Source organism: Perca flavescens, chromosome 19 (assembly GCF_004354835.1).
Source record: "Perca flavescens isolate YP-PL-M2 chromosome 19, PFLA_1.0, whole genome shotgun sequence".
Lineage (NCBI taxonomy): Eukaryota > Metazoa > Chordata > Actinopteri > Perciformes > Percidae > Perca > Perca flavescens.
In genome coordinates, this window is record NC_041349.1 from 19262965 (window position 1) to 19286603 (window position 23639).

Sequence of the window (23639 nt, forward strand, 5' to 3'; positions counted from 1 at the left end):
GGTTCTAAAAGTTCAATTCTTTAAGCACACCAGTGTTTGGTTTTGTAAACAAGCCTGATACATGAGAGCAAGATTTTTTTTTTTGGAATCACACAAGAGTCATGTTTGTGCATTTTTCTTCTGTCATGTGTGCGGTTTGCTGTCCAGTCTTTAAATGGTGTGTAGCACTATCTTCTGAGGATTTGTATTGAGGTTGTTCAGAGAGGCCCTGCCATTTGTATAGAGTGAATAATGATGCCAAGGTCATGTGAGTAAAGAATGCAAGTACTGTAAATAATGTTACTGAAAACCCCTATGAAGGACTCCATTTATTTCTAAATAGTACTTAATTGTGCTGCATTAAATATTAAGTAATCCAATTTCAAAAACAAATAGTCAAAGTAGTATCTTGTAATCTGCACCCATCGTCAGACAAGAAATAACGACTGTATCCTGAGATTTGCAAACATGATTGTTTTAATTAGCATTTGAACTACTGACATTGCACATAATCCCCTCCAAAAGAAAAGCACACACACACAAATAAGTAAAAAAAAAAAAAAAAAAAAAAGTTTCCTTTCAATCTATCCTTAACTGAGGAGATGAAGGGAAGAGTATGTTTTGAGAGGTGGTAACAGAACTAAACTGACTCCCATAATGCACCACCAACCTCAAACTTGCTTGGTTTTCCCCTCTTCAACCAAATTTAAAACAAGTTAAATAAAAATCAAGGTTGGTTCCTCAATAAACTACTTGATGTGTCCCATCTAGGCAATCAAAGAAAAATCATTTTCAAAGGGGGGTTGGAATAACTGGGTTACCAAGCAGATTGTCCATTTTTTTTTTCCCCCCTTTTATTTTTTTAAAGATGTATCAACTTCTAAATATGCACCCACTTGTATTCCCCCATTTCCCTAGCTCATCCCTCTTTTCAAAACATCATTGTCTAGACAGGACAACACAAGACAAGATGAGGGGAGGGGGCCTGAGGGATGACAGCGACACAGGGTGGGTTGGAGGATAGGGCAAGTGCAGGGAGGGGAGAGCAGTGCATGTGTTCTGAAATAGGTCCAGCCCTCCAACCCTAGGACCTACGAAAACAAAGACAAAAATAAAGACGCAAGGGAGACACAGGAAATGAGAAAAAAAAACATACAGAAACAAAAGACATTAAAAACACAAAAGACACCTCTGACCCTAAAACAAGGATAGTATCAACCTGAAATCCAGGATCAGAGCTCAGAGGTTTCACTCTGAATTATTCCCTGAATTGAAGAACTCCTTAAAGACTCCTCAAAAATCTTGCCACCCCTTTATCATTCCACCTTAAAACCAGCTACAGGAAATCTTTAAACAGCCTGTTAATGCCTGTCATCTTGCACTCTGTAAAAGATGTGACAAGTGCAACCCTACACCCTCATGTCCCCCACCCTGCCTGACCCACCTCTCACCAAGGGTCACGAGACTGTCCTCTCACTAACGTCACTCTGCTGGTGCTGGGACTGTTGTGGCAGCTGCCTGCTGTGGGGAAGGAGACCGTTTAGATATTTTGTCAACACAAACACCAGTGATCATACAGATAAGGGAATGAGTGTTTTAAAAAAAATAAAATAAAAAAAAGGCAGTTGTTTAACACCTTACCTCAGGTGATTTTGCTGTTTTGGGAGAGGTTTTGGGGGAGGCCTTTGGAGATTTTGATGTGGATTTAAGGTCAGCTGGTTTGGAGGTCTGTGGGGGGGTACCAGGTTCTGATGCAGACTTCTCTGTATCGTTCTGTGTAAAAGTACCAACATTGTGTTAAGCACACAATGACCGTAAACACAAATGTCTTACAAAAACAACAAAAAACACACACTTTCCATCTAAAATATAAGTAAACCAGTGACATTGGAAATTAAGGTATGAACCTTTCAAACCACAGGGACACTACAGATGCTTCTTTTGTATGAAAAAAAAAAAAAAAAAAAAAAACTTATTGATTTTAGTGGCACCCCATCAGTCCATTTTGTACAATGCATCACGGTCTACAAGCTACACACTGCTCTAGCAGATGAACGCTCTGATCAATATTTTGATTCCCTACATCAAACCTTTGATGTCACATCCTGTTTCAGGGCAACTTTGTGACTTGAGGCAAGTTGCAGAAGAGTCTTTATAATCCAATATGTCTCCAAAAAAAAAAAAAAAAAAAAAACAAATTCAAAATGTAAGTTCTTACTTGTTCCATATAGATATTCTGCACTTGGGAGTCTTTAGTTGTATTTGGGAAATGGCCCCAGTAGCTCATTTGTCAGTTACAGTACAGATACAGTTTACAGACCATAAAACCACTCACCTTCGAGGTAGAGGACTCAGAGTTCTTTTGCCTGCGCCGTCTAGACTGGCGGCGTTGTGGTTTCTGGCCCTCAGCTCCTTCTCCGTTGGTCTGGGGGCTCTCAGAGGCTTCAGTCTGCTTCACTTCGCCTTGCTCCCGGCTCTCTTCCGGAGCAGCCTGCTGGCCGTCAGCAGCCTGCTCAGGAGGTGGGCGAGGACGGAACGGTCTGCCACAGGAAACAGTAAAATCAACTTTGCAGTTCTGTAATTCAGAAGCAGAAAAATAAAATAACGTAGAATATAGGCAGTGTTGGCACCTGCGGTATGGGCGCCAGAATCTGCGCTGTGGCGGCCGCTGTGTTTGGTCCCCCTCTGCCACTCCGTTCTTTTGCTCTCCAGCCTCAACCTGACCGATCAAAAACAACCAGCAGACAAAACCTCAAGACTGATGCAGAACAGTTCCATCTCTAGCCTAAGAGATTCTTACTATATTTAATAACTTTGCAAAACTTCAAGATTTAAAAAAAAAAAAAAAAAAAAAAAGTTTTCCAATGTTTAAAATCTCCCAAATTACCACTATTCCTATAGTTTTTAACTGTGTCGCAACTTTACTTCTTAAATACAAGCTTTACACTCATTTTACTCTGGGTTGTAGCCATATAGCTCTACAGTTATTTTATATAGCGTTTAAAATTAAAATAAAAAATTTTAAAAAAAAAAAAAAAAAGTACTCAAGGTTCTTTACATAAAGACAAACCATAAAAGCAGAAAAAATAAATAAATACAAAATACAACTTGGTTGTTGCTTCCCCTTGTAGCAATCCCTGTGCTTCAGCTTACATCTTGTGCTTCCTGCCGTGGTCTGCGGGGCCTACGGCGGCGCTGCTGAGGTCTTGCTCCATCGTTCTCTGACCCCTCACCCTCAACAGCTGAGGACTGGCCATCAGCTGGTTTGCTCTCGTCACCAGGCCTTGGGCTGCGGGGGAAGAACCGTCGACGGAAGCGGCGTTTGTTTGGTGCGTAACGACTGCCTTTGACTGGAACACCGCCTGGACCAGTTACATTGGCTGCTTCCGAGCCCTGAGGGACACCAAAGAGGGGCAGGAATGGAAAATGTTAAAAATCAGACCTTAAACTTCTGTGGCAATGCCATACCATCAAATAGTTTCCGATTCTCACCTTGGCGGCTTCAATCACATCAAACTCTACGACCTCCCCGTCTCCAACACTGCGGAGGAATTTCCTAGGATTGTTCTTCTTGATCGCAGTCTGAGGAGAAACGTTGGACATTAAAGAATGGTTCCACATCAACCCATAAAAAAACATTAATTCAAGAAAATGCACTTTGTCTTACCTGATGAACAAACACATCTTCTTTGGTATCATTCCTGTGAGAAATTAAACTTGAGTATTAGTACTGAAAAAATTAATATGCACTAAAATTGTAGTGATGCAAGTAATACAAATATCCCAAAGTTATGTGGAGGAAACGCAGTACCTGTTTATGAAGCCATATCCGTTACGCACATTGAACCACTTCACTGTTCCTTGGACCAAGGTGGCTACAGTAACAGGTAGCACATGATTAAATGCGTATCCCAGTGACATTTCACATAAGGTGCATTGTTATACAGCCATTCAAAGAGCATAATACTGACTGTTATCTTGCTTGTACCAATGGCAGCCTTAACTTACATAAAGATATGGGAGCTCTGTGTGTCAATCATTAACAGTAAGACTTTGAAACCAGGTCTGCACTAGGTCACGAGGGAGGGGGCTGCTAAACAACAAGGCTACATTTTTCTCATCTCAAAGATGGTCATGAAAATCTAAATACATCACCCTTACGAGGACAAGCGGTTAACCGTTCCCCTGGAAGTTCACCTAAACGCATTTAAAGTGGAACGTTAGCTTCTCAGTTAAATGATTTGCACCTGTGAGGGCGCGCGGGCACGTCCAGATCAGAGCGCGCGACAGCTGATAAAGAGGAAATTTAGGTCACTTTAGGACACTAAAAACACAAATAATATGGCTTCCTTTTGTTTTGCTTTTTAGTGCAGAAAACAAAAAAGCCGCTAAAAGTCGATAAATGAATGTGCTTTTATTTTTTTTCCACAGTCTAAGGGGAGAACCAGACATGTTCTAGTGACCCAGTTTTGCATTAGCCGAACTAGGACTTAAATTAGGCCTAACGTTTTTTTTTTCTGCCAATAAAAGCTCTTAAACAGGTATTTGGTTTCCACAGTGGAGGTTTGACTTAATTGGTAACGTTAGTTGCTTCCCACAAAACCCATGTGTGAAACTCAGCACACGTGTTGCTCCAAAAACCGAAAAAAAAGGACTGATTGACCGTTATTCGTCGATTTAGCTTAAGTGGTACCACATAAGATAAAAACACAGTTTTCTTTTACATTAGTAGGACCACAATGCATCAAACGATATGCTGCAACAACATAAATCTGTTTACCTCACTCATATACATAAAGCGCACATGGACTCAAACTAAAGTTGTTTGAAATATTCCTGAACAATTTTCCACACACAGGTCTGTACCATAAACACTCTCTACACCCACCTATGACTTTCCTCTCCGGCTGTGGCTCGTCTTCCACAGGTGCCGATGGTGGAGCGCTCTGCGCCTCAGCGTCGGTCATGCTCGCTGTCGGATTGCTACTCACTCCGGAGTCCCCTCCCTCCTGTTCTTCCCGAAACCTTTCTTGTTCTTCTTCTTCTTCTTCTTTGAGGTTTCCCGGCAGTTGGCATCCTTGAAGTTGCATTACTGCCTCCTTCAGGATATAGTCTATAAGTCGTGTAATTACTCCAGTAGCTCTCATAAAACCAAATAGCTTTCTGCCCTTTGACTTTTTCTACATTTTATTATACTTCTTATGGCTTCTACCTGACATGCAAAATATTCTCATTGTATTGTCAGCAAAATGTATCAAAAGTAAAAGTACTTTGCCACTAAATTATTACATTATTAATATTAATGCATAGTAGCATATGTTGTAGCTGATCCAGGTGCAGCTACATAGTTTGAACTAGGTCTCCTTTAGATACAGTTAGGTAGTTTAGCGCAGTGGTTCCCAACCTATGTGTAGGGCCCCTCCAAAGGGTCACAAGATAAATCTGGGGAGTTGTGATATGATTAATGGAGTATAGAAAAGAAAACCCAAAGTTCTGCTACACAATCTCTACTTTTTGTGAAATATTGTATAATTTGACCTCTTTCTTTGGGCCTCAAAATGTTATTTACATGAAACCATCTCAGAAGTTCAGAGGGGAAATGTCACTTTGGTGAAACTGCTAACAACTCAAAAACATCTGAAATGTGACAAGGGGCCCCAAGTAGACACTGTAGAGTAGCATAAAATGGAAACTCGTTGAGTGGGCTTATCAGACAAATGCTGTCTTTAATAGGGGGAAGGAAATACTATGATGCATTTGGTTCATATGGTTATGAGGATGATGGATGGGATTTCTTTTATTCACATTATCATATATGATGTGTATGTATCATATATGATTATTACTGAGAAGAAAGAGAGAGCGAGAGAGAGAGAGAAAGAGAAATAATTTTCCTTTTGGAGTTACAATAACTATGCCTTTAACTACAGCCCTCAGCACATAGGTCATAGGAATCCAGTTTCACAGCACTAAATTTAACCCAGCAGCTCTAAGGACTGCCAAGTTCAACGTAACCATTTGCTGTGCACAGAAACCATGAGTCTCTGGACAGAAAAAACACTCTAATTAGAACTGTAATTATTACTATAGCAGAGGGAATTACAGCCAGCAGAGGAGCACACTGACAGGACGACAGCACTGACACAGTGGATTAAGAAAGATGCAGGGTAAATTATAAGAAAACAATACTTGGATCCTGTTTATTAAACTTCTGTTTAGTGAATGTGAAAAGTCCAGAACACACCCTAAACCATGTCTTGTAGTTTCAGTACACTGCATCTGGATTAGAAATGTTTTAAAACATTAATATGCAAGTAAAGGCACTATAGTCTGTATATGTACCAGATGAAATATGGCAGCAAAGCTCAGCTTGCCACTTTTTTTTATTTTGGGGAACTGATAGAACTTACTTTTTTGTTTTTTCATAATACAAGACATGCGTAAAAATGCGTGGCTAAAATCAACGCATACATTTGTCGTGGCGTCTAGGCTCCATGGGAAGTAAATCCAGAAGAGTGGAGTGGTCCCTGCAAAGCGACGCATGCGCAGAACATACCAAATTGCCGAGGTTTGTTTCATGGGCATTCGGATGAGAGCAGCATCAAGCCAAAGCCACTGTAAATTAGGGAAGAGAAGACCGGACAAGTTGAAACTGGACCTTCAATGTAAGAGTGTATAATTATGTAGGTTTGTTATGGCAGTATTTTTCACATTTTAGTTATTGGCATGATAATAAATTAAACGGATGTTTATAAGCTAAAAAAACACACCATGATTTTCCGAATTAGTGTTTCTCTCTCACAACGTGTTCCAATCCACCTCTTCTTTTGAACAAAAACATGCTTAAAAGGATTTGTCCAAATTAAAACAACAATATCTGAACTACTGACTTAATGCATTCTTAAATATACATGAATAAATAGCTTTTAAGGTTTCTTGTGAAAATGTCAGACATATGCAGTAATAATGAGCAAGCATTCAAATCCTTTAAGTAGCCTACTTACTTACTTGAAAGAGCACAAGTATAACCATATCAAAAAGTATTTAAGGCGCAATCATAAGAAGCATTGTCACAATATAATGTGAATTTGATGTGCACCTGATAGTGGGAGCTAACAGTTATTCACTTCAAATTATACATTATGTTATGTAACATCCCACTCTACATTAGAGCATAAACAATATATTGGTATGGTCGATATCATCAACTAATTTTTGGTTATTATAGCTCTATTGCTATCAGCACATATGTCAAACTATAGCCTAGTAGAGATAATTTTTCCGAGGCAGCCTATCATGACTCCACAAATAACATTAATAACGTCTTTTACTAACTACTTTATTCTGACAGTTCCAACGGGAAGTCGTGTGTTTAGATTCCTTTTTGATGTTCTGATAGTGTTGAGAGGAGCTGGGCAGAAGAGACAGAGAAGGTTGAGGCTACAGACGTTACAGACAGCAGGGTTCAGGGCTGTGATTCTTCTTGACCTGGTGGCAGACTTTAACAGTATTGTAGCCTACCTCTTTACGAGGTAAACTGCAATCTGGATTACAAAGCAGGGGGAGAAGAGAGGCCAGCGGAAACGACAGGAATGAAAGAGGAATAAAAGAGATAACGTTAGCTAAAGAAAAAGGGAGCGACATCGCAAACGAGCCACAGAGGAGGAGACAGACCCCGGCCAGACAAGCACGGATACAGGGAGGCAAAGAGGAGGAGGGAGAATTAAAGGGAAGAAAGGCTGATAAATAACATAAAGAGAGGAGAGCTATTACCACTAGGGTAAGTTCCTTATCAAAACATCCAATAGACGGGGCGTGTTTGCGCCTGAGCAGACGAGTTATATACTATGCACATGTCTGTCTAAGGCTAACATATTCAAACGGTCTCAACTTAGTCAACATTGTAAGCTACACCATCGGGCCAGCATTCAACCAAGTCTATAGGCTATGTCTGGGTTTATTGACAGTCAGCGTAGGATTTAAATAATCACGGCCGTTTGTAGGTCTACGTTGATATCGCGACAGGCACAAGTGGCTTCGTTATTTAGCCTGGAGAACTTGATTCTCTTCATCAGAAGGGCCTCGGCCGGCCCGAGTGCAGTCAGTGCGCATGGATCGTTCCGTGGCCGTGGACCCGCTACGACGGCGGGCACGTTCTGTACGCGCTAGGCCGCAGTTAGCCTCATCTTTCTACATTTCGCACCAGTGTTTAACGTGTAGCCTAGGCTATACATGCCGTTTACGACATGACAGGTGGTTAAATAATGTGGCAGGGCCGGTTCTAACCTGGGCTGGTAGAAAACATAGGTGGGAAACTTGGGCGGTTGCAGCCCAGATGGTAGTAGAGAGGCAGACTAGTTGCCCAAAGGTTGTAGGTTAAAATGACAGCACCAATTCATGGTGAAAATGTTTTTATTTACAGTATCCTATGTAAAGGCAAACACAGGTGACAATTCAATATCAAAAAAACATAAAGGAATATAATGCAGTAAGGCTCTCAGACAGTCTGCATTGCTTTCAAATAGCCTATATTTATTCTCCTGTAGATCATCTTTCTCTTTCTCTCTGCTGAGTCAACCTACATGAAGGCATCATTTTCTTCTCTTTGTGTCTTTTGTTTGGGAAAGTAACCTCTTTGAATGTGCATGTGGCACCTGCTCACGTCAATGACACATTCATTCATTTGAATTCATGTATAAACCCCCTTGGTTGTTTTGTTAGTGCAGGGAGTGTTGTATGTGTTTGTGTGCCAGTTGTGTGCATTTATGGAAGTGGGTCGTGTCGGACTTCACACAAATAAAATGAAGGTTTTGTTAGGATTATTCATCGTTTTGCAATAAGACAGTTAATTGTTAGGATTTGTTGTTGTTGTTGTTGTTGTTGTTTTTTTTTAGAGGAAAGTGTGTTATTGTTAGAATTGAAACTTTAAGGTTTGACGTAATCACATAGCCCAACTATTTCTTTTTCTTTTCCCCCTTTGTGTTATGCCACGCGGCAATTTCAAAATCACAATATTAAATCTAATGCTTCGTTTTCATTGTACCACAACAAACCAAAGGTTATTTTTTATTATCATCAGTGTTGAAACCAGTAACGGTATATGAAGAAAGTTCATGCAGTCATTTTAAATTCTTTTTTGAAATTCTATGATAAATGATGCTAGGATTTGAGTGAATGAAGCCTATGTGTACGTGTGTGTTTTTTTCTGGATCCACACCTCCCTCAAAGTCCTGTCAAGCACACTATTATTCTTTTGCAGGTGACTTCCAAAAAACTGATCAAAAATGGCAGTCTGTAGTTGTTACTGTTGTTGTTATGCTGATGTTATTGTTTTTCTTTGTCTTTACCATTTAAAGTGCCTTTGAGGACCTTTTAAAGTGCTATATAAAATAAATGTATTATTATTTATTATTAATGGGAACACGGGAAGTGTGTGTGTGTGTGTGTGTGTGTGTGTGTGTGTGTGTGTGTGTGTGTGTGTGCGTGTGTGTGTGTGTGTTCAAATTCTGCTTGTTTTTCTGGATCCACTTTCTCAAAGTCCTGCTAAGCACACATGGTATATTCTTTTGCAAGTGTAAATGTGATGTTAATACAGATATTAACAAAGCACTGAGTTTTATTGAATTACTATTATGGTAGGCAATAGCATATTGACCTTTTTCCACTGGTGGGGGCTCACTACGTCATACATTAATTCATTTTAATTGATCTACGACTTTAACAGCTCAGATGTGTTTCAGCAAGATTTCTGCTCATGTTCAAATTCTTTCTGCACATTCAAAATATAACTCAGCCCACCTGTGTTCCTCGGATGAGATTTGGGGAGTCGTGATGTTTTGAGTAAAAAAAAAAGTCGTAATATTACGAGAATAAAGTAATTTAATGTTCAAAACAAATGGACCATAGACTGTACACTGACCGACCACTGCTCATCTCTACTTAAAGAGACAGACACCGAGCGGCGGACGGGTCTGCTTCAGAGCTCCGTGTGTTTGCGCCTGAAATATAGACTGTAAAAATAAGACAGAAGACGACGGGAAGAGTGGGCTGTATGGGTCATTAGAGCGGGTTTAGCCCCGGTTTAACGTTTTACCCGATCGACAGCCACGCTAATTGAGCAGTAAAAGTTTTTTTTTTTTATGGAATATGTTCACCTGTTTGAACATTAGAGTTAGTTGATCCATTTTTTTTGTAGTGAACTAGCTCGTGTGCTACATCACTGCTACGTTAATGACGAGTTTGCCACGAACATTGATTACTGAAATTGCAGCTAAATAGCCTATTAAACTCCAATTTTAATTTGTTTTAATTCACTTTATGATTTATTTATTTTTTACAGTAGGACTGGGCTTGGTTTGGCTAACAAGTGCCATGTTTCTGTTGCTTTATTTAGCTCGGCATTATATGAATGTGTGACTTCCTTTGCACCCCCAAGTTTTAATTGGTATCACCAGCCAACTCTCCATTCACTTTCCATCTCGCTCTGCTGCAACACTGACAGCTATTCACCAGGCAGAAGTAAGACAAGCAGCCCAGGCTGGCTGCTTGTCTTACTTAATGGACTAACCTGTATAGATATTACTTACTCTTTAAATCCAACTATACATCCAGTGTGTGTACCACAATGAAGTTGAGTCTGACCTGAAAGTCAATAGTTAAATCAGCCCCAGTAAAAACCGGACGATAGAGTAAGAAGATCAAATTAAGTATTACAGTAAGTTTGGCAATTGTTTTCTGTGTGGCTGATGAATTAATTAAAATACTTAATCTGAATACTGTAGAGCACAGTGTCTCTAAAACCGACCAGGGTAACACTTTAAAATAAGGTACACAAAAAAATAGGTAGTTACTGTTTTTGAAAGGGTAGTTACTGTTTTTCAGAAGGGTAGTTACCCTTTTTCAGAAGGGTAACGAATGATTAGTTACCCATTTTCAGAAGGGTAACAAATGATTAGTTACCCTTTTTCAGAAGGGTAGTCACCCTTTTTCAGAAGGTAACTGCCCTTCTGAAAAGGGTAACTATCCTTTCAAAAACAGTAACTACCTATTTTTTTGTGTACCTTATTGTAAAGTGTTACCTTGACAAGTATCAAAAGTTGGTATTGAACGCCTGGCCATATTTGTAGTCTTGTTTACTTATCCTTTAATCAGATATTTACTGTTTTAAATCATCATTTTGGCAGTTTTATACTGTGTTTTCTTCAGGCAAATTCTTTTATGGTTGTGTTTAGGGAACATGTTTGAGGGTTTGGAAAACGCCCTTTTCGTTTGATGAACAAAGTTTCATAGAAAAACATGTTTATATTTACCAAAATAAGGTATGGAAAAAGTATTGTTTTTGGTATCATATCCAACAACAGTATCATCAAATTCCCCAGTCTTAGTAAATGCATGACAAGTTGATTTCAGTCAGATCAATCTGAAAATTGCATCACTAAATCGTCATCCCATACAGCATTTTGTCCTATGTCCCAATATGAAGTGAAAACACCTCCTAGATCTCATGGTAACTGTGCCTGTTGTCATTTTCCTGAATCAAACGTTTATTTTTATGTCTGCATCCTGTGTGCTGGCCTCCACAGCAGGCATGGCAGAACAAGATCTGGACTTCACCTCAGGTGATGCCGGGGCATCCGCCACCTTCCCCATGCAGTGCTCGGCCCTGCGTAAAAATGGCTTTGTTGTGCTGAAAGGCCGACCCTGCAAGATCGTCGAGATGTCCACTTCCAAGACTGGCAAGCACGGCCACGCTAAGGTCATTAAACCTTGAAGTGCTGGGACACAAGGGATGCTGATGTCCGAGAACATTATTGCTGGGCTTAGATGCATGATTCAGACAAATAACTAAAAAATGTTTCCAACGTGGACTCACTTTGATAAATATTGTGCAGTTTTGAAACAATTCTTGCTACAGGTTTAGGAGAATTTCAATGAATTATCACTCTACAAACTATCCATCTATCTCTGCCATAAACACTAGATCACAGTCATTAATATTAATGCACATTAATGGACACTTTCAGTCTGTCCAAGAACAGTAAAGTGTCCCTGCTGGGTTACTGTTTCCATTGCTAAAAATATTTAGTATTTGGAAAGGTTTATGTTTTATGAATTATGTTTAAATGTGATACACTTATTACCCAACTACCCTTTTTTAAAGGATAGTAGGACACTCAAGCACTTGCTTTACTCACTGGAAATTAAATATAAACTTAGCACAAAGTAAGGAAATTTGTGTTTGGTAGATTATTTCTCTGTGGTAACAATGCTTTTTGGCAATACATCTTATACCGTTGGAAAGCCTGTTTAGTTCCCTTACAAATGACATGCATTTGTGGGATGAGCAGCAGCGCCGAGTATGTGGGTTGCGCCCATGAAAATAATTGCCAAATCTTTTCTGTCATTGCCAAACAGGTTATTATGCGGTTGCTATTGACACTTCTTTTGAGCTTCTGGTACCCCCAGGTGCTGCCAATCAGGTGCCTGATTTAGGGATGAGATTCTGCAGTGGCAATCCCATATCTCCACAGTCTGGGACAGAACTCTGTCCTCCAAGATGACAATGCTCGCCCCCACATGGCGGGGTTTATCAGAGACTACCCCCAGAATGTGGGAGTGGAGAGGATGGAATGGCCTGCCAGCAGTCCTGACCTCAACCCCATTGAACACTTGTGTGATCAGCTTGGGCGTGCTGTTCGTGCCAGAGTGACCAACACAACCACGTTGGCTGACTTGCGACAAATACTGGTTGAAGAATGGGACGCCATCCCACAGCAGTGTGTGACCAGGCTGGTGACCAGCATGAGGAGGAGGTGCCAGGCTGTTGTGGCTGTGTATGGTTCTTCCACACGCTACTGAGGCTCCTGTTTGTGAAATGAATAAAGTGTTAAATTGCCAATGTCATTTTTCTTCAAACTTCAATCATCCAACCCACCAAACGAGTCAATGGCAGAATAAGCTGTTTGGCATTGGCAGAGAAGAGTTGGCAAATTTTTCATGGGCGCAACCCACATACTCAGCGCTGCTGCTCATCCCACAAATGCATGTTCCTTACAAATGGGGCACCATCTGAAAGGGAACTAAACAGGCTTTCCAACGGTATAAGATTTATTGCCAAAAAGCATTGTTACCACAGAGAAATAATCTACCAAACACAAATTTCCTTACTTTTTGTCCTAAGTTTATTATAGATACTGATTGATAAAATAAAGCTAAGGTTTTTTTTCTTCTCTAAAGTGGATATTTTGTTTTGAGATACACTTCAGTTAGAAAGCTGATTGTCATTTTTGCTGCGTGTTTTGTGCTGGCGCAGGTCCACCTGGTCGGTATCGACATCTTCTCTGGTAAGAAGTATGAAGATATCTGTCCCTCCACCCACAACATGGACGTCCCCAACATCCGGAGAATGGATTACCAGGTGAGACAGCTGGAGGGGCTGAAGAGACAGCAGCTCGTAATCCAGTATATTGTTAAAATACAATATTAGATAGATTAGATTAGATTCAACTTTATTGTCATTGTGCAGAGTACAAGTACAAAGACAATGAAATGCAGTTTGCGTCTAACCAGAAGTGCAAAAAGAGAAGAGTAATGTGATATTCAAGTATAGACAGGACAAGAAATATAGTGCAGTGTAGACAGTGGTGTAAAGTTGGTTTACAGAAAGTGGTTTAGAGTAATATAAATTAAATATAAATGTGTGCAGTGTATTAGCAGTTACCTTATAAGTGTGCAATAAATATGGTTATGTAATATGAACAATGTATGAACAACATGTACAGATATGTGCAATGTAGCAGCAGTGACATTATGATAGTAGTAAGCAATAATATAGGTAAATGCAGTGTATTATTATAAGAAAAACAGAATAAAATATGCATATTCAGTATGAACCATAAAGACAGATATGTACAGTATGAACAGCTATGTGCAGTGTGTTGACAGTACCATTGTAGTGCAGTACAAAATACAATATTACCCGAGTCTGTTCCATACTACTACTCAGAACATTTGGTCAGGTACACAACCACTTCTTTCAAATAACACACTCCCAGGCGAGGAAAAAGTCAGATTATAGGATACTGAGTGGAGCAATGACAATGAAGTCAAAACAGTTTGCGTAATAGAAATCATTCAAACTGAAATGTTTGTACATAAAATAAGCATTATGTATGCTACAATAATAAACATATGAATCACACATGCACACTAAGACACTACCAGTTAGTTCAGTGGTTAGTTCAGGAACAGAAAGAGGAAAAAGATAATACCTGCATGTATCAAAATACTCTACGTACTCTTTTCTGTTGTTTCCAACGTTTCCCTCTGCCAGCTGATTGGGATCCAAGAGGGCTACCTGTCCCTGCTCCAGGACAACGGGGAGGTGAGAGAGGATCTGAGGATTCCCGAGGGAGACCTGGGCAAAGAGATAGAGAGCAAGCATGAAGCCGGAGACGAGATTTTGGTCAGTGCTGTCACCTCACTTCACCTCGCACTCTTTTCTACTGTCTACTTTGCCTGTTCTGAAACTAGGCGGGACACGTCGCTATCGTTGTGGTGTGGAGAGCACCAGTCATTGTTTTAACGCAGTAATATACTCCAAACGTTAAGAATCGTCACACTCACACTACAGCTGGCTGATATAGAGTTGCCTTCTGAGTCTTGAGTCTGAGACATTGTAGCGAGGAAAATTATTTCAAGATCCAGATTCATGTGATATTTTCCAACAGTCCGAAGCCTCAAATAATAATTTTAAAGATTATATTTTGGGCTTTTTCTGCCTTTAATTTTGACAGGACAGATAGGTGAGAAAGAGGGGGAAGACGTGCAGGAAATCGTCACAGGTCGCATTCGAACCCTGGACCTCTGCGTCGAGGCATAAACCTCTCAGTATATGTGCGCTTGCTCTACCTGCTGTTCCAACCCGGCCACCCCAAATAATAATTTTAAACATAAAATCCTCACATTTGAGAATCGATATGATAAAATTTGACTTCAGGCAACAGGTTTCTTAGCTTCATTTTCAAATTGTAGCCAGATTGATGCCCATGACCTGGGATTAAGATAAAGGTATCAAACTCAAATTGCCTGGGGCCCACCGGGCAGGTACTTCTTCTATTCAACTTTTTAACTTTTAGCGCCAAAGTGATCACGTGAAAAAAGCAGGAAGAAACTATAACATCTTAAAAGTCTTATCTTTTTGCTCTTTTAGATCACTGTTCTAAATGCAATGGATGAAGAAGCTGCAATTAGCATCAAATCCGTGAATAAATAAGCCACTGCAGGTAAATACAGAGCTACAGCTGTGTTGACATTTAGCTGTCCTCTCACCCCCCCCAACTACCGCCTGACCCCAGCCTGCCTGAAGAGGAGTGTGTGGCTGTGTGTGTGTGTGTGTGCGTGTGTGTGTCTGGATGTTACAACACAAGCCACCAGCACGTGCCATGCCAGTGAAAGTGTGTGTGATGTCACAAACATGCACAGTTGTTCATCATTGGACCGAGGGAAAGGCAACTCCTGTCAACAAGTTCCAAGGCCGAAGTTGGATGTTTAGATTTGACCTTTTATATGATAAAAAATATTATATTTGCAATTTACAATTATGCATACCCAGTACACTGGATATCTCCAAGTTTTCAATATTATTGCACAATGACTTTTTCATTTATATGTTTGTTTAAACTGTACATACTAGAGATCAGCTGAAATTTTCAAGATTCCTAATTGACGAAATGTAACTTATTTGATGAGTGTAATCTAAATTTGAAGCCTGTGTGAAGTGATGGTTACTGAGCAGTGTGCCACTGTGGATTTGCCTACCCCTTAATGTGTTTTTTTGTCTCATGTTAACACTATTATGAGCATGTGTATCATTTTACGTAGCATTGAATATAAATAAAAGCTTATGGTTCATATTGTACTTTTGAGCAATGACGTATTTTGTTCTGTGGGTTGCACTTCATTTTACAGCCTCATCTAGCCAGTCACTTCCAGTATTCCTCTAAGAAACAGCTTGTAGCATTGTTGTAATTGTTGGGTATTTGTGTTTCAGGGGCAAACGAGATCTGCTGGACCTAGGAAAAAGGAGGAAATATTGCCTCGTCAATGCTACCCCCCCCCCCTCCCTATTTTTGTCTTTGTTTTTCATACTCTCTCTATTTTATGACCCTATTTGGGGTTCAGTTAGAAAAGAATTGGAAATGTCTAACGGTAAACAAATATTCGCTACGTACATGCACACATAAAACCACATCTGAGTCTGGACAAACGGATGTAAATAGATTCAAAGGTCAGCGGTGTAGAGGAAGTTCTCTCACTATTGATTAAGTCTACAGATCTTCAGTAGCTACCTACCATCAGGGAAAAGAAAGGTGGTGGTAATGTCAATACTGGGTTTTTTTTTATAATCTACGTTTCCCTGTTTTATAAAGGGCTTCACCTCTGGATCTGCATTGTTCTGTTGAGGCTTGTTCAGTGTGTGCTATTACAGGATTGAATACTAGGTTTCATCTTTTCTGTATTCAACTTTTCTTTTGGAGATCTGAACAAGCCCCTCCTGCTGTTTACTTTATCACCTGTCTATTAAACAAAGGTTACCAACATGGCACACCAAGGTTCTGTTTCATTTCGTCTCAAGAATTTGAAGGGTCAAAAAAAAAGAAAAAACCCTGCTTCAGGAACAAATTCTCATCTGTTCAAAAATCATTCACTATTCATTCGCTCTTTCAGAACCCCTTTACAGAGGCCACTTTACACTGAGCTCTTTGGAGAATATGAGTGGGATATAATTTGGTGTACTCCTGAACCTTGAGTGATGATTCAGGAGGCAGATAACTTGTGTGTACTTGTTTGGTATCCTTACTTTGTGTTCAAATCCAAACTGTGCAGAATGTCTCCATGGCCCAAAAAAAAGAAAGAAAACATGACACAAACTCTTGGACGTGGCGTTTGCTCATCATTTTATTTAGCAACATAAAAGCTTTAAAAACAGCAGAGACTCAGACTTCATTTATTCTGTAGAAGAGGACAATGCAAAAAACACTGGAAATCCTCCATCATTTTGTTAGAACAACGGTCATCTTGTTGATTTAATTAATGGTAACCAACCCTAACTGGTCGAATGTGATCGACCAGAAGTCAACAACACAGTGAAATAGATTCTTTTAGTTAAGTCAATGTGTTTCAGTTTTAGTAGTGCTTATCAGGGTGCGTGTGACGCCAGCAGAAACATGTTGATTTATTCCACATACTCCAAATTCAACTTAAGTGTTGCTGACTATTCGGTTTTTCCCCCCCTATTTTTTAGCGAGCAAAGTCACTGCAGAGAAACTGAACACTCCACTGATGTCGGAATTATGAATGTTAGTATACAAAGAACAACCTCTGCTTCATTCAGTCTTGGTTTATACAAGATCTTAACATTTTAGTGCACTCATGCACCTCCAGAACGGCTTTACAGTGTAGGTAAAATAATCTATTTTACAAATTAACATTTGAAGTGATGTAAAACTCAAAGTTGGATTTTAACAGAAGCACACAAGCATGAAGACTGCTGATCACTCATTATCAAAGTAAAAAAAAAAAGATACTGTACAGAAAATAAAAACACAAGGAACGTGGCATAATTCAGCCAAATTACTTTTTTTTTTTTTTTTTTGGAGGAAGTTGATCCATTACTCGTCCAAAAGGTTTTCCAGAATCTGGAGTGAAGCTGTGACGTCTCAGTGACGATGAAGGTGAAGGTGGCTACGAGTTACTTGCCATGGTGGTAGAACCTCTGCCCGCTCTGGCTGTGGGGGAGGAAGCTGTGGCGAGGAGCACCCTGGGGAGAGCTCTGGAATGGGGCCTGGTGATGGAAACATGGAATACCATGATGAAATGAGCTGTATTTTTACCGTTTTTTCTCCAGCAAATAGAGTGTACATCATCATAAACAGAAAGACATAACAAAACTAAACTAGAAGATGGAAAAGGATTTCTAAGCAAGCACATTCTAAGCACAGCACAAACGTGGGTTTGGGAGTAGCTCTAAAACAGTACATCATAACCTCATAATCAGACTGGACCCAGCTGGAAGATGTAAATAAGTGAAATGCAACGACCAAGGAAGCAATTGCCGCAGGTCTTAGCACCGCTGCCCTCTAGCTAAAAAAAGCTAGCACAATCTGGTGGTCCTGTGCAGACAACCTGAAGGTCTACAGCCATGGCAGCAGCCCTGTGAGGCTGGGATGCTCATTACACACAAGAAGACAACACTGTTTGATGAGGCTTCAGGCTGGCGCCAGAGGAAAGCTATTATAATATACTGCTTGTATAGCTATAGATATGCACACCTCTGGCCAGAATTAGAGAGGGAGCGATGAAGATGAATGGTTGGTTTAATGAAAATAGAGGTGTCTGTGTGTGTGCGTGCGTGTGTGCATGTTTCGAGATTCACCTTTGCGGTGGGAATCTGGACCGCCATCGATGGTGTGGGCAGCAGCCCTGGAGCAGAAGGATGCATGGCTGGTGGATGCATCGGCCTCAAAGTACCCTGTGAGAATATCAACAAGACAGAACCAAAATAAAATGTAATCAGATAAGGAAGTGATGACCTGAAGTACAAGGCAGGTGAATAAAGCTTATGCCAGCTGCTTCCACCATTTAGACAATGGCATGTTAGTAAATATTTAAGCGCAAACTTTAATACATTTTATGTTCTGTCTGATACAAATAAGACATAATATTATCTTTTGTAGGACTTCAGCATTTTAAAACACTACCCCCCTTTTTTTTTTTTTTTTTACATTATCCAATGCTTTTTTATCAAGTGTCTCAAAATTATATATATATATATATATATATATATATATATATATATATATATATATATATATATATATATATATATATATATATATATATATATATATATATATTAGGGTTGATATTTCATTTCTTACTGCATCAGTAAAGCCGGACTGTTGGTTGGCATGTTCCAGCTGCTTCTGGAGGGGTATTCCTGCTCCGGGAATGTATCCTGCACGAGATACAACGGTTACTATTGATGACCAAACAATCGTTTACATCAGATACATCAGGTTAGCAACGAAACAGCAGTGGGAACACAAGGACGATGACGACAACAACAACAGAAGAACCGACCAGGCTGGGAGGTGAAGTGACCGTGGACGGGGTAGCCAGCCTGCTGGTGGGGGAGGTACGGCATGGCCTGAAACGCAGACGCACCTGTGGGAGAACAAAAGCCAAAAAGCTTCGTCTTATAGCAATCACTAAAGTCCACTATCATGTGGTTAAAATTATTGATCTGAGCATGTCACAATAAGCTTGAAGGACAATGTAATCCCAAGGAAAAACAACTGAACTAGGGAATTTACAGTATATCCAAGTTGCAAAGCCTGAAGAGATATCTCAGACTGTATGTACTACACGACAAATATATAAATTTATTTCAATGTGCAAGTTTCCTTATATTACAGATGACGTGTGATCCCTGCCACTTAAACAGACAAGTGTCCTTTACCTCTGATCTGAGAGCTGCTTGCGAAGCTGACAGGTACTGATGGTCCAGGGGCGTAGGTGGAGGGATGCTGGGCCTGAGCCACCCCGTAGGGCTCATGGACCCCTTGGCTCCCGCTGAACTGTCCGTGCTCGGCTGAGCCCGAGCGGAAACCAGGCGTCTGATAGTGACGTGCCTAAAAGCGAAGGAGAAGCAGGAGGAGGGTTGAATAGTGTAATACGCAATGCTTGCATCTCCTAAGGCACACGGATTAAAAGGTGTAAAATGAAGAGAACAAAATCAGAGACAAATTCTAAACACACAGGACTCAAAGAAATTACATATCTCCGGGAATCAAGTATCTGCGGCAAGTTATTTTAGATAGATATTTCATGCAAAGACATTGGTTCTTTGAGTGAAACACCCCCTTTACTTACTGGAATCACAGACGCTGGGAACAGCTGTTTATTACGTTCTCCAAGTAGCGCACCAGGTCGACTGTGGCTGACTGGGCTGCCTAAGAGAGGCAAAGAGAAGGATCGGTTGACTAATACTAAATTTTTTCCAGATAACCAAATAGGTTAGGCATAATAATACTTGAAAACTGCCTTACCTTGAATGCTGAGGAGGTGCTGCCCTGAGTGCATGGGCAGGCTGGGCTGGTAGCTGGCTGATGTCAATGTTGTGATATCGCTGGAAAGGACAAAAATGCAACTGAATACCAAAAATACTTTAAGTAAACTTCTGGGTTTAATAAAAAATTCTGTCATACCGTTATGTACTGAAAGTACTGAAAAGCTGCGTCATCCTTACTACCTCTGCTCCTTTCTGCGCCTCTTTTCCTCTTCATGAAGTACTTTCTTGAGCTGTAAGAAGAGCTGGTGTTTCTCTTCTTGGAGTCCCTGAAGTTTCTCCCCCATCTTCATTACCTAAAGTTTAGTTTGGGGTTGGGAATCATAGTATAAGAAAACAAAATTGCCATATATTTTGCCGTATATTATTTGTCCCAACCCAAGGTAAGACGGAAATGCCACATGGAGTTGGTAGCACAGATTGCAGTAGAAATGTTCCCAACCTGTTCCTTTGTTTCCTCCAAAGACATCCTCTCCTCTATTTCTTTTGTCCTCTTCCTCTCTTCCTCCTCTTTCATCTTCTGCTCCATCATTTTATCCACCTCTTCCTCCTCTGAAAGATTAGATAATAATGTTGTTCAGTGGTGGTGAAAAACAGGTTCAAATCCCTTAGTTAAAAAAATTATGAGAAATAAAATGTACTTATGTATAACCTTAGATGGGAATATATTCATTCTGCAGAACTTAATAACTTCATTATTACGTATTGCACTATACTGAAATGGGTTTCTAATGATATGTCCATCAATTTTGATAATTATTTAAAATGTCCTGCCTCCAATACCCATATTACCATGCTATTTTTGTAGACCAGAAAAAGATTTAGTATGTCCCAATAAATAGCATGTAAAATGCAGTGTGCCAAAAATACCAGGATGTGCTACTGCATCCAGTCGGATTTTGCAGTATGCAAGCCAGCGTGCTTTTCTGGCTATTCTGAGCCAATCCTTTGTGCAGCAAATATTATTATTATTATTATTAATAATAATAATAAAATGGCATTAGCTGCTTGGCTTTATGGTTTCATAATATCCTAAAGTGAATATTTTCGGTTGTGGAGATGCCTGAAGTATAGACAGACACCAATAACACTTATCACACAATATGTAATAATCATAGTATTTCTGAGTGAGTACACTACAGACCGATGCATATTTAGGAGAAGAATTAAGTAGATGCTGGGGTATGTTCTAAAGTTGGGAGGCAGAATTCAGAGCCATTATTGCAGAAGTAAAATGGACTAAACAAATGGGAATTCATGAAACGGAACCACATTGTTTTTTTAGTGACATGTAGTATTTGCAGCCAGTCACAAGTACAACACTTCTACCTCTTCAGCTGTGACAGTGCACACTCGGCTAGTTTTAAAAACACACTGCGCACCTTGTCTCTTGCGCTCCCTCTCCCTCATGATGTGCTTGTGGAGGGCTCTGGCCATCGCGTTGGACAGCTTGGGTCTGTCCAGCAGGGCAGGCATGGTAACAGGGAGCGGAGGGGCCAGCTGGTGTAGATACAGAACCGTGGTAAAAATGTTACAATAAATATCCGGGGTTCATGTAATGGTGTCGATTATCTCAATCGTAGTGTAACGTTAACCAGTAGAAATACCACAGGAGTGACAACGTCAAGGGTTAAAGGCCCAGGTTAGCTGCTATTCGGCTAACAGATAGCTAAGTTAGCATTGTTAGATTTAGCCGCTGTAAACTGTGGTATAATTTAGGACGAAGATGTGTGGAGCTTGAACATGCAAACCAGCAGCGGCAACCTTTTTTTCCAACATCCCCAAAACAAACGTTAACTGGAGTTAACGTTAGCTAGCTGGCTGCTTAGCACTAACATTACGCATGTTATGGTAACGTTACGTTATCTATTCTAACGTTAGGTCTATTGTGGCGGAGTAATTAAGGACAGGATATCTTACTTTTGTTGCTTTGAGGGTCGTTCAATAAGAATCTAACCGTCTTGCGGTTTTCAATTTGAGGTGACTTGACTGTGTCTGGAGCAGTTGAACAAGATCAATTAAAAACATTTACCCAAAATATAAACAGACGAAAGGTTTTCAGCCCGGGTGAATGATGTTGCGCTTCCGGGTGTAAAGGACACCGAATTGCTTTTTGGGAATTGTAGTTTCTCCTGTATTTTGGCAGAGACCTCAGCCATTCTTATTTTGTTTCTTTCCCGCAGACTAGGCACTGATAGAATATTGCTGCCTCCCACTGGTGATGCCTATTTTCCAATATAAATCCGTTACCTCAGTCATTCCTCAGATCCCCCAGTCTAAATAAGAAAACTTAAACATCCTCTCTTACTAGGATGCTTATACTATGGACACATTGTAAGACAGAAATGAACATCTTATTATAGATCTTTAAAGAATATGTTATTTTTTTAAATGTCCACCATTTACATAATTTACATGGTCTAGTTATTCACTTCTTATCTGACCAAGTCAATCAATTTAATGGGTAAATATCAAAATGCAAGTGGTCTAACAGGCATCCTAATCCAAAATGATATCAAATATGAATTTAAAGAAAACTCTAGTATTCTTAAAAAATTAACTATTACTGAATACAATTCAGGACAACAGGCTTGAACCACCAACCTTCTGGTTATCAGCCGAAGACGCCTGCAATCTCATTGTCCAATCAAGTTATTCACTATCCAATGTCAGATTGGATGCATGCCAATCACAGCGCTTCTTTCCAATGTGAGAACAACGCTGACACAGAGGAGACATGGAGAAGGGAGGATATGATGAGGGCAAATTATGCTGCTAATCTGTTTTTTCTTTTCAGGCTGTGGATGACTCTGGTGTGCATGGACAGAGTTGACAGCATAGATATTAAACAACTGACAACAATAGCCTAACTGACTTAGAAGGCGGCGTTAGAACGCAGCTGGTCCGTTGGTATAACAGTAAAATTACGTATTTCACTGACCTTTTTGTTGTTTAGTTGACCTATATGTAAAAAAATAAATGTCAAATTTACTCTACACGTCTCTGACGTGTGAGAAGTGATGCCAGTCACTTTGGTCTTAGGCTAAACAGCAGAAGAAAAGGTAGCTGTTTTCAACCATTTTAGGTATGATTATCAATTCTAACTTAATTTTTTTTAAATGAACTCACCACTATTATACTAGCATATTGCAATGTTTGAAAAATTCAATTTATTGAGCTTTGAGAGGGAGTCATTGATCCCGTTAATAAAGAACACACTATGGAGTTAAAGTCTCTTAAAGATGAATTATTCACCAAGTCATCTGGTCAGTCAAAACATAAAGCTATTAAACTACACTAGGACAGGAAGGGTATAATAATTGTAATCTGAAAAGGCTAACTAAAAGCTGTAAGATAAATGAAGTGGAGTAGAAAGTGCAATATTCGCTCCTGAAAATGTTGTGGATTAACGTTATATTAATTGCATGGATAAACACGAGTAAAATAGTCTACAAGTAGGCCTACCTGGAATGTGTAGTTAAGTGCAGTAATGTTATTTAATAGTAGGCTACTAAATGTAGGCTACTTA

General features: G+C 39.9%; 3 protein-coding genes across 13 annotated transcripts; 1 reads left to right on the forward strand and 2 right to left on the reverse strand.

Moving 5' to 3' along the window:
• Positions 1-430: 430 nt before the first annotated feature.
• LOC114546062 (Y-box-binding protein 2-A) lies at positions 431-5084 on the reverse strand. 5 transcript variants are annotated; one of them, XM_028564724.1, is made up of 10 exons: positions 4868-5084; positions 3791-3854; positions 3647-3680; positions 3472-3561; positions 3133-3372; positions 2610-2698; positions 2315-2519; positions 1621-1752; positions 1431-1497; positions 431-1070 (listed from the first exon to the last, which is right to left on the reverse strand). In XM_028564724.1, exons 1-9 carry the CDS (start codon positions 5067-5069, stop codon positions 1462-1464), a joined length of 1092 nt encoding a protein of 363 aa, XP_028420525.1. In that variant the 5' UTR covers positions 5070-5084; the 3' UTR covers positions 431-1070; positions 1431-1461. The 5 variants fall into 5 exon arrangements, with proteins under 5 accessions (XP_028420525.1, XP_028420526.1, XP_028420523.1 ...); XM_028564725.1 differs by having other exon boundaries at positions 1424-1497; XM_028564722.1 differs by having other exon boundaries at positions 1431-1500.
• Positions 5085-6029: 945 nt separating this feature from the next.
• On the forward strand, positions 6030-16968 carry LOC114545528 (eukaryotic translation initiation factor 5A-1). 3 transcript variants are annotated; one of them, XM_028563864.1, is made up of 6 exons: positions 6030-6146; positions 11562-11734; positions 13292-13396; positions 14312-14443; positions 15191-15263; positions 16031-16968. In XM_028563864.1, exons 1-5 carry the CDS (start codon positions 6140-6142, stop codon positions 15251-15253), a joined length of 480 nt encoding a protein of 159 aa, XP_028419665.1. In that variant the 5' UTR covers positions 6030-6139; the 3' UTR covers positions 15254-15263; positions 16031-16968. The 3 variants fall into 3 exon arrangements, with proteins under 3 accessions (XP_028419665.1, XP_028419666.1, XP_028419667.1); XM_028563865.1 differs by lacking the exon at positions 6030-6146 and adding an exon at positions 7368-7759; XM_028563866.1 differs by lacking the exon at positions 6030-6146 and adding an exon at positions 7368-7759 and having other exon boundaries at positions 11565-11734.
• On the reverse strand, positions 16921-22230 carry gps2 (G protein pathway suppressor 2). 5 transcript variants are annotated; one of them, XM_028563859.1, is made up of 11 exons: positions 22143-22230; positions 21493-21610; positions 20553-20662; positions 20291-20406; positions 20091-20170; positions 19915-19994; positions 19502-19673; positions 19123-19206; positions 18921-18997; positions 18416-18523; positions 16921-17824 (listed from the first exon to the last, which is right to left on the reverse strand). In XM_028563859.1, exons 2-11 carry the CDS (start codon positions 21584-21586, stop codon positions 17732-17734), a joined length of 1014 nt encoding a protein of 337 aa, XP_028419660.1. In that variant the 5' UTR covers positions 21587-21610; positions 22143-22230; the 3' UTR covers positions 16921-17731. The 5 variants fall into 5 exon arrangements, with proteins under 5 accessions (XP_028419660.1, XP_028419662.1, XP_028419663.1 ...); XM_028563861.1 differs by lacking the exon at positions 22143-22230 and adding an exon at positions 22031-22136 and having other exon boundaries at positions 20294-20406; XM_028563862.1 differs by lacking the exon at positions 22143-22230 and adding an exon at positions 22031-22136 and having other exon boundaries at positions 18416-18511.
• Positions 22231-23639: the final 1409 nt, after the last annotated feature.

Coding starts and splice junctions, on each gene's coding strand:
- LOC114545528 (XM_028563864.1), top strand. Junction 11,735..13,291: donor GCAAGCACGGCCACGCTAAG/GTCATTAAACCT, acceptor GTGCTGGCGCAG/GTCCACCTGGTCGGTATCGA. Junction 13,397..14,311: donor TCCGGAGAATGGATTACCAG/GTGAGACAGCTG, acceptor TCCCTCTGCCAG/CTGATTGGGATCCAAGAGGG.
- LOC114546062 (XM_028564722.1), bottom strand. CDS start 5,069: ATGCAACTTCAAGGATGCCAACTGCCGGGAAACCTCAAAGAAGAAGAA. Junction 3,373..3,471: donor ATGTGATTGAAGCCGCCAAG/GTGAGAATCGGA, acceptor GGTGTCCCTCAG/GGCTCGGAAGCAGCCAATGT. Junction 2,699..3,132: donor CACGGCAGGAAGCACAAGAT/GTAAGCTGAAGC, acceptor TTGATCGGTCAG/GTTGAGGCTGGAGAGCAAAA.
- gps2 (XM_028563859.1), bottom strand. CDS start 21,586: ATGCCTGCCCTGCTGGACAGACCCAAGCTGTCCAACGCGATGGCCAGA. Junction 20,171..20,290: donor CGCAGAAAGGAGCAGAGGTA/GTAAGGATGACG, acceptor TGTCCTTTCCAG/CGATATCACAACATTGACAT. Junction 19,207..19,501: donor AAGCAGCTCTCAGATCAGAG/GTAAAGGACACT, acceptor GTTCTCCCACAG/GTGCGTCTGCGTTTCAGGCC.